Genomic DNA, 10,154 nt, shown 5'->3' on the forward strand with positions numbered 1-10,154 from the left:
TATTTATCAGCGCTCCCTTCCTTTTCCTGCCGCTGCCTCTCTATGGCTGGATAATAATAATAATTAATAATAATAAGGAGAAGCAGCCTTTTGCATGGTCTAAACTTGGGTGAATCTCTGGGATCTCCTGCAAGGGAGAAGCTGCAGCAGAGACAGATGCTGGAAAGAGGTGAGTGGTTGCAGGGGGATGAAAGAAAGGGGAGAGATCAGAGGGGAGAGCAAAGATCTGGTGCTTTGCAGGGCAGAAAGAAGGCAGACGTCCCCAAACACGCGCTCTGGGTTAGGGGGTGGTGGGGTGGCTGGGTGGGTGAAATCTGTGGCCCTTCAGATGTTGGGCTCCCAGCTCCCATCAGTCCCCAGTCAGCACAGGCAACATAGCTAGGAAGGGTGGGGGCTGTAGCCCAACAACATCTAGAGATCCACAGCTTTCCCCATGCCTGCCCCTAACTCGAAGGTTGTCTGTCCAGCTGCCTCCCCCGCCCCCAGGCCTGCCCCTCTGCCTAGCCCCGGGAAGAGCTGTGGCTGGGTGGTAAGGGCATCTGCTTGGCATGCAGAAGGTCATAGGGCAACTCCAGACTGACCAATTCACTTGTACATAAAAGGGTGGTTGTTGCATTTAACTCTTATTGCAGAGAATTTAGACCATCAAAACGCAGAAAGAATTTTGTGTGTTATGAGGTTTACTTTAGGTTTCCCGTGGTCGTCAAGAGGCTCTAAAGGGAATCCAAAAACGGTTAGAATAAAAAAAAACTCAGGAGGTTAAAGATTGGGAAAAGGCTTACTTTAGCTTTGAGGGGTTTTTTTTTCTTTAAAAAAAGAATAAAGCGGTGTATAAATTTTATGAAATGTGTTTCTCATATATTTCCCATAGTTCGTTAAATAATGCCAAGACAGCGCACGTTTCCTATTTCTGAGGTGACCCCTTTGCTTGTTGAAGAAAGGGAAGCAATAGTGCAGGAGAATGGAAAAATTTCTGGAAGAAACCACATGGTTTGGAGAAGACTTAGTGAGAAACTTGCAAAGAAGAAAATCAATATTTCTGCGTACAATCTGTACCTAGCTGTCCTCGGGGGTCGCTATGAGGTATACCAGACCTTGGGAATTTGTACAGAACCTGTTGCTTCTGACCAGGGAAATCATGAGCATTCATCAACTTTATCCTCTGATGAGTCCAGAGACCACAACATGGATGGAAGCACTGAGGAAAGCGAGGAGGAGGAGTACTTTTTGAGCAATCAAAAAATTATTGATGAAACTCTGGACAGAAAGAAATTCACAGTCACATTTTCTACAGAGGAATGGGCTGAGAATTCACCAGAAGATTTGACATACAGGAGCAGGAGAGAGAACTCCATTCGAACCTACAATATAGGTATGGACTCACAAGCTAAATATTCATGTGTGGTCTCATTTGGAATTGCCGTGTAAGGTAAGATATAGGGGAGGTAAGATCTCTGTGTCAGACCGGGCACAAAAATACAGTGGTACCTCAGGTTACATATGCTTCAGGTTACATACGCTTCAGGTTGCAGACTCCGCCAACCCAGAAATAGTACCTCGGGTTAAGAACTTTGCTTCAGGATGAGAACAGAAATCGTGCTCCAGCGGCGCAGCGGCAGCAGGAGGCCCCATTAGCTAAAGTGGTGCTTCAGGTTAAGAACAGTTTCAGGTTAAGAACGGACCTCCGGAACGAATTAAGTACTTAACCCGAAGTACCACTGTATTTGAAAGTCACAGGAGAATGCAAGTCACAGTTTATTGGATGCATTAAAGCAATGCCACCAGCAGAAGGCCCAGTAGTAATGCAATGTTCTTACAAGAGGTGCTTCAATGATAAGCATCAACCAAACCTGAAAAGAAAACTGTCTTGAGTTGCAAGATATAAATAAATAAATAAAATTGTCCAGTAGCACCTTAGAGACCAACTAAGTTTGTTCTGGGTATAAGTTTTTGTGTGCATGCACACTTTTTTGATATCTGAAGAAGTGTGCATGCGCATGAAAACTTATACTCAGAACAAACTTAGTTGGTCTCTGAGGAGCTACTGAACAATTTTTTTATTTTTATATATATTTCGACTGCATCAGACCAACACGGCTACCTACCTGAATCTGAAGTTGCAAGAGAGAGAGAGCTTTTAAAAAAGGCAAATGGAAATATGTCAGCAACTGCTCTTTGTCACCAATATTCAGATGCCAGTATGACATTCGGCGATCCTGAACCTAGTCATCTGCCTCCAAGTAATGTCTTGCAGGTAGCAAAGTGCAAAGCTGTGAAGGGTACTCACTTGCAGGGGGTTTTTTTGCGGGGTTTTCGCTGCAAAACTTTTGCCAAAGTTTGGTGCCAGTTTGGAGTGAATCGGACAAGGTTGGGTTTTTGGTGACCCTGTGACCCCCAGGTTTGAGTGTCAATTGCTCTGTTTGTGGGGCGCTGCAAAATGCTGGGGGTTGCTGCAAAACATTTGCCAAGACAAACCCCATTTTGAAATATCAGGTACTCCATGGGGTGCTGCAAAATGCGGGGTTTTCACTGTAAAATGACTTTGACACCAGTTTTGAGGGGATCCCAGATTTTGGTGTTTGTAGTTAACGCAGCTGAAAAGACTGACGTTTGGAGGGGATGTGGTGTGAATGTAACTGGAGATGTTTTTTTACCTGTAACTGTTTTTAGAATGCATCCCTGTGAATGTGCTTGCTGTCCTGGCTCCTTGTACAGGAAGGGTGGGATATCAGTTCAAATAAAATAAATCAATAATAATTTGGGTTCCTTCAACGAAAGTGATGGGCAGTAGATTCAGGACAGGTCAGAAGCAAGGACTACTTCACACACTCCCTTTTTGTTTGCTTGCTTTCAGAACTTGAGAAGAAATTTTCAGAACCAAACAAAATGGAAGAACGGGGCCTAGCGGGCCCTGAGGCCAAAGAGGAAGCAGGAGGACAAGATCTTTGTGTTGTGCAGGTTGGGACCGTCCAGGAGCTTCTGACCAGGCCAGCCCCGCCACAAATTAAAAAGGAACCAGATGAGGCGTTTCAACAGCACTGGGAGACCCAGTGGCAGGAGTTCCTGAGGAGGATGCAGTCTCCTCAGTCGGAATGGGGACGGCAAAGCCCACGTCTACCTCAGCTCTGGTCAAAGGACGATGCTGAGGACTTCCAGGCCTCTGTCAAGGCCATTGTGGATACCATCTGGTGGCCTGCAGGAGAGCGCATGGCCCAACCCTTTCCAGGCCTACTCAGAGAGTCCAATGAGGCCAGTCAAAGGCTGGATCCTTCTGTGAAAGTGAAGGAAGAGGTTCCGGATGAGGAAGACACCACCAGCTTGGAGTTGCGTTGCCGGCGCTTCCGGCGGTTTGGCTACAAGGAGGCTGAGGGGCCCCGAAAGGGCTTGAGCCGACTCCGTGAACTTTGCCACCGGTGGCTGGCACCGGATGCACACACCAAAGAGCAGATTCTGGATCTGGTGATCTTGGAGCAGTTCCTGGCCATCCTGCCTCCGGAAATGCAGAGCTGGGTGAGAGAACGGGGCCCCGAGACCTGCGCCCGAGCAGTGGCTCTGGCAGAGGACTTCTTGCTGAGGCTGCGTGAGGTCAAGGTGCCAGGACGAAAGGTGAGGGTAAATTGCCAGGAGTTCTGTTCCTCCATCTCAATAGCCCCCTTTATATCTTGGTCTTCTAGAGAGGTAACGCCAAAAAGGAGAGACAGACTGGAGCTGTCCCCAGGTTGTTGGCCTTCACTGGTAGCCAGGGAAGCTGGTGCCCCCGCCACACCTTTCCCCCTTCAATTCAAGCTCCGTCGTCTCTCCCCTTAAGCAAAAGGGGGAGAGGAGCTTGCCCTCAAAGGAAATGGCTCCGCAGGTTTCCGAGTAGTGGCATCGCAAAACCATTCATTTCTTGTTCCAGGTACAGAGGCCTTTGGACGAGGCGGCTGCTAATTCCCCCAAGGCAGAATGGGATCCGTCAAATGCTGTGGAGCCCAATGCCATGGAGTCGCCTTTGCCTATGGAGGTCAAGCCGGAGGAGGAGGATGGTGAGGCCAGCTTGCACCCGAATATAAGCTGCACCTTTAAAATTCAAGGGAGGGAGAGGAAAAAAGACAACACCCGAATATAAGCCGCTCCCTTAAAATTCTGCAGGCATTCACACCCATTCCGTTTTACAGTATGTCTGTTTCAGCAGCAATATCATAAAAGCCCATGTTTGTAAGATCGCGAATTTAAGCCGCACATTAACTTTTCACGGTCAGAATTTGGGGGGAAAGGTGAGGCTTATATTCAGGCCAATACGGTAATTATGAATGTAATTATTTCAAGCATTTGTACCTTGGGGTGCACTGGGAATGGTTTCCAGAACAGCTTACAAATCGTCACTGCCCTCATAGACTCATAGTCTAAAAAACATGCTATGTTATGTTTTATTTATATATTTGTAGGAATATTTCTAAACCACCAACCAAAAAAAAAAAAAAATGACTACCACTATGATGACGTGTTGAGGCAAGGAAGAAGGGCTACCCCTAAGCTATTCATATAATCAGTTATCGGAAATCAATATATTCATATATGCTCACACATAATCAAGGCTTACAGTATTTTATAATCCTTTTTGAATCAAAGGGAAGCTGTGCCTTAGCTAACTGCATATTGCTTGAAACAGCAAGATTTAGAGCCGACCTTTCCCCTACCACATCTGTGTACCCTGGACATGGGGAAGACGTGAATCAGAGATTCTGGTACAAAATCCCCTCAGATACAGGCTAAATTAGTCCACAGAACAGGAAGAGCAAAACCACAAAATCTTCAAACTCCCTGTCCTGTCATAACTAGGGGAGAGGTTAGACAGAACGTCACTGCAAGCATCGGAAAGCAGAACTAGAACTCCGTGCTTGACCAGTGCTTGACCAGGTGCTGGACGCATGGCAAGAAGCTTGCTAATTGGCTATTCTTTGCTGACAATATCGTGACTGTCTCATGGTTGTCTCATGATCTATGATTGCTGTGATCTACTCAGGTATAAAGACCTCTGGATTTCTGTCAATCGGGGTCCCAGTTCCTTTTGGAAGAGATTCCAAACTGGGTCCTTATTGCCTGGCAATAAACTTCACCTTCATTTTCTCCATTTGCTGAGTCTGCCTGATCCTAATTTTGCACCCAGTGAGTACCTGCTCACGTTCACTTGCTTCAGTGTAATATAAATGTTAAAGCATCATAAAATTATAAAACCAGACAATTATTCATACACTGATTTGGGGGCCAAAGACTCCCGAGTCTTGAATGTTACATTAATACACAAGTAAGATACAGTAAAAGTATAATAAATCAGTCAAAACAATTTAACATAACAAAAATACTTGAGATGAAAGGGAAAAGGGGCAGAAGCACAAGGCTAGGTTTTTGTTCTTACAGCTATGTTTCTTATAGCTACCAGGTTGGATAAAAACAGTTCAGGATTCCTAATGGAATGACTGCAGTTAGGTAGCAATTAAGAATGAGGAAACATTTTTTTTTTCTATTTCCGCTGTATTTGTCGTATGCGGTGCCCTTTCTGTTCTGCTACAGTTTGCCTCCTGCCAAAAACTACATTATTTGTCTCACTTCCCTTTGTGCTGAAATTACATATATTACATAAATTAGGTTGCCATTAATGTTATTCCACCCTGTTCGTTTCAGTGCAAAGGAAACACAATACATATGGGCAAAAACACATCATTGATTATTTAGAATTATAGAACTGTAGAGGGTATATGACTCGTGTCCTTAATTCTCTGTTTCCAGAAGCTGATGGGCACATTTGGATAGACGTTGGCTTGAAAAGACCCAAGAAAGTTGATGGGATGCCATTGACAGGAGCCCAAGGGGGTCTGGAGGAGCTAGAAGAGGCACCAGGGAGACAGATGTGCCCCTCAGAACAGCCGGAGGAGACAGAAGGCCGAGCTTTCCCGTATAACAAAGGTTTCAATTGGTGTCCCTCCCAAAAGGGCCTTTTGAAAGTTGTGGGAGAGAAAACAGGCAGCAGGAGCGAGAAAAGCTGCCCTCCGAGAGCGGACCTTCCCAAGAAAGCCCAGAAGATGTATGAATGCGCCTTCTGCGGCAAAATCTGCAACAACAGCGCTCACCTGGTGATTCACGAGAGAATCCACACAGGCGAGAAGCCGCATAAATGCTCCGAGTGCGGGAAAAGCTTCACCCAGAAAGGAAACCTTACCACACACAAGAGAATCCACATGGGGGAGAAGCCCCACGAGTGCCGGGACTGCGGGAAAAGCTTCAGCCGGAGGCAGCAGCTCGTGAGGCACGAGAGGATCCACTCGGGAGAGAAGCCCTACAGATGCGCCGTCTGCGGGAAAAGCTTCTGCCGGAAGGACTCTCTCATCACCCACAACGGGACCCATGTGCGGGAGAAGTCCTTCGAGTGCGCTGACTTTGGGGAAGGCTTCCCTTCTAATGCTGGACTTCAAAAAACGTAATATATTCATGCACACCAGGTCATAGACATGTTCATAATGGGGGATTTGACTGGACATCCATGACTGGAGTGTCAGGCTGGGACTGGGGTGACACTCTGCCTGGCCTACCTCGTAGGGTTGGTGTGAGGCTCAAATGGGCAGTGGCTGAAAACTGTGTGCTGCCCTAAGCTCCTTAGAGCAACCTCCCCAAACCTGCTGCCCTACGGATATTTTTTGGGACTACAACTCCCCAGGTCAGGAAGGGGGGGTGCTTTAATGAGATGGGGGGAAACCCTGCTAGATTGGGCCAAAGACGTCCCTGTTCTCACAGGGGCCAAACTTAGGGAAAGCGTTCCTTTTAGGCGGTGGGGGGCTGGGAGCCCTCAAGCTCCCGGGTCTCCCCACTTGTGATTCCCAGTAATTGCGTATACAGCAGCATACTGCCTCCAAAATACTTCAGTTGTTGCTAATAGCCATGAATAGGGTGCTAATGGAATTGCCTATTCTTCTTTAAACGAATTGTTTTTATTAAATATTTTTGGGTTACATAAGTACATACATCGCCTCTGAAGAAGAGAAGAAGTGGTGTTTGGATTTGATATCCCGCTTTATCACTACCCGAAGGAGTCTGAAAGCGGCTCACATTCTCCTTTCCCTTCCTCCCCCACAACAAACACTCTGTGAGGTGAGTGGGGCTGAGAGACTTCAGAGAAGTGTGACTAGCCCAAGGTCACCCAGCAGCTGCAGGTGGAGGAGCGGAGACGCGAACCCGGTTCACCAGATTACGAGAGTACCGCTCTTAACCACTACACCACACTGGCTCTCTGCGTTCAGATCATAAAGTCCTTTCTACAGATCAGTTATATTTGATGTGAGACGTTAAATGTTAAAGCCATCCTGGTTGGTACCCATCACTGCCTTTTGTGTGTAGCAACTGCCCAGCTGTACAAAGGTAAAATTCACATCTGTTGCTCTGTCCACTTTTTCCTCTGGCCCTGACCAGAACAGAACGCTGCCCTCGGTCAGCAAAGAGTCCCCCCGTCCCTGCTCCAGCTCTATTATAATTTATTATTATTATTATTATTATTATTATTATTACTTTTCAGACACACACACACACACTTCAGATATATACATTTAACTGATTTTACAATCATTTTGAAATTTCAAAACTTGACTTCCTTCCCCCACTTTCTGCGGCTCCTTAAATGTATTTTTAATATCTTCTGCATATCCAAATTCAATTTGTTCACTTATTCATCTTCTTTAAATGTATACTCTTATGAAGCTGCAGGTTATTACAATAATCCTGCCAATGTTTTTATCTGTAAATATTCAATAAACCATTTCCATTCTTTTGTAAAAAGATTGTTATCTTGATTTCTTATTCTTCGGGTAAGTTTCACCATTTCAGCATATTCCGTAAGTTTTTGTATCCATTCTTCCTTTGCTGGAACTTCTTTTAATTTTTGGACATGTAACATTTTTGCCACTGTAGTCACATACATGACAAGTTTTAGGTAGTTCTGTCCCTATAATTCCCAAGAGAAAAGCTTTGGGGGGGGGGTTTATTTGCTTCGGCTCTTTGTAAACATGTTTTTATGGGAGCACCTAAAGCGGTCAATATTCACAACCCCACCCACCACCCTGTCTGGGTTGACAGGACTGTGCAGGGAATAAATAAAGACCTAGGTGTTAAAAGTGGGTTGAAAAAGGCTGAGGGGTGGGAAAGAATGTGACAAGGAAAATTTTACTTAGGAACTTTGAGCCTCAGAAATAAAAGGCCTGAGCATGTACAGAGGGCACCTCCCTTTTCAACAAGGAACCTCTATGTTTCATAAGATTATTCCACAAGACAACAGTAGTCCACTTTTTATATACTTTTTTTTTGTATTTTATGATTCTTGGTGGCTGGTGATGAATAAATATGTTGGTTATATACTGATATTTCTCGGCTCCAACTCCCAACCAGGCCTGTGAGGCAGATTTGTTTTTCTCAGGAGATCCTAAGGTGGGTTTCATTTCTCTGAAGAAAAAAGAAAGGGAAGAGTGTCTGTCCAGAGAAGGAGGCTCCTGAGAATGTGTAGAGATAGGCTCCTGTGTCAGCCTCGAAAAAAGATACAGTGGTGCCCCGCAAGACGAACGCCTCGCAAGATGGAAAACCTGCTAGACGAAAGGGTTTTCTGTTTTGGAGGCGCTTCGCAAAACAAATTTCCCTATGGGTTTGCTTCGCAAGACGAAAATGTCTTGCGAGTTCCTGCGGGTTTTTTTTCCTTTCCCCCCACTTTTTCTAAGCCGCTAAGCCGCTTATCAGCTGATCCGCTAAGCCGCTAAAAGCTGCTAAGCCACTAATAGCGCTAATCCGCTAAGCCGTCAATGGGCTTGCTTCGCAAGACGAAAAAACCGCTAGACGAAGAGCCTCACGGAACGGATTAATTTTGTCTTGCGAGGCAGCACTGCACCTCCCTCCTTTCATAGTTCAGAGCCACTCGGATCTTCCTGGGCTCCCCACTCAGGGGCAGAAGAGAGTAGTCAGGGGGGTTGCAGGCCCTGTACTCTCCTTCCCATCTCCCCACAGCCCAGATCCCTCCCTCAGGACTTAAGGGAAAGTAGTTCTTCCTCCTCACAGACTTCCTAGCAACCCCCACAGCCCATCCTTCCTCACTTGCCCCAACAACCTCCCAGAAATGCCTGCCTGCTGTGAATCCCTCACGTCCCATCACAGAAGGACGTTGGCTGAATCTCTCAGGATTGCTGGGCAAGTCTTGCAGTTTGGCTCCATATCTCACACTTTGAAGATCCTCGGACAAGATGAGAATGGGATGGGCTGTGTCTGGATCCAGAGTGGCGTTTGCTGTTGGGGAGAAGATGAGGAAGTGAAGAGAGTCCGAATCAGCCGAGAGTCAGAGAGGGCTCTTTAAAGCTGTGGATCTAAACACTAATCCACCACCACTTTCCCCAGGAAAACCTGCTCTTTAAGGATGAGTCAGAACAAATGGCAATTTGGGTAGATTGCCATTTGCTCCAATTCAGCGGTGAAAAGTGAGTTTTTGCAGGGAAAGCGCCTGGGCAAAAAGAAAAAAAGAAAGTGCTCAGACCTATGCCTATAAACATAGCACAAAAGAAGACACTCAAAGTCAGGACGCACAGGAGAAATGTGGTCAGAGGAAGGCACGCTTGGCAAATCCACACAGTGATCAACTCCCGCCTGAAAACCAACGTCCCCACTGTCGAAGGACGTGTGGATTCAGAATTGGCCTCCACTGTCACTTACGGACTCATTGTTAAAACTGTGTTTATGGAAGACAATCTTACTCAGCTATGAGTGATTGCCAAAGAAGTACCGTATTTTTTTGCTCTATAAGACTCACTTTTTCCCTCCTAAAAAGTAAGGGGAAATGTGTGTGCATCTTATGGAGCGAATGTAGGCTGCACAGCTATCCCAGAAGCCAGAACAGCAAGAGGGATCGCTGCTTTCACTACGCAGCTATCCCTCTTGCTGTTCTGGCTTCTGGGATTCAGAATAATTTTTTTCTTGTTTTCCTCCTCCAAAAACTAGGTGCGTCTTATGGTCTGGTGCGTCTTATACAGCGAAAAATACAGTATATGGTCTCAGAGGCCACTCCCAGTAATTGAAACACGGGGTTCGTAGTTAACACCCCAAAATCCAACAGTGTCCAGGTCACTTCAAAGCAGCAATGACTAGTTTTGCAA

General features: G+C 46.0%; 1 protein-coding gene and 1 long non-coding RNA gene across 2 annotated transcripts; one reads left to right on the forward strand and one right to left on the reverse strand.

Moving 5' to 3' along the window:
• Nucleotides 1-10: 10 nt before the first annotated feature.
• Nucleotides 11-7,806, forward strand: LOC307208177 (uncharacterized protein). The gene is made up of 5 exons (XM_079962637.1): nt 11-169; nt 872-1,372; nt 2,855-3,606; nt 3,899-4,025; nt 5,773-7,806. Exons 2-5 carry the CDS (start codon nt 883-885, stop codon nt 6,459-6,461), a joined length of 2,058 nt encoding a protein of 685 aa, XP_079818763.1. The 5' UTR covers nt 11-169; nt 872-882; the 3' UTR covers nt 6,462-7,806.
• A 90-nt stretch (nt 7,807-7,896) lies between these two features.
• On the reverse strand, nt 7,897-9,344 carry LOC307209159. The gene is made up of 2 exons (XR_013835359.1): nt 9,110-9,344; nt 7,897-8,466 (listed from the first exon to the last, which is right to left on the reverse strand). It is a non-coding gene; the product is annotated as an uncharacterized lncRNA (long non-coding RNA).
• Between the last annotated feature and the right edge of the window lie 810 nt (nt 9,345-10,154).

This window comes from Podarcis cretensis (genome assembly GCF_951804945.1).
Source record: "Podarcis cretensis genome assembly, chromosome: 2".
Taxonomy (NCBI): domain Eukaryota; kingdom Metazoa; phylum Chordata; class Lepidosauria; order Squamata; family Lacertidae; genus Podarcis; species Podarcis cretensis.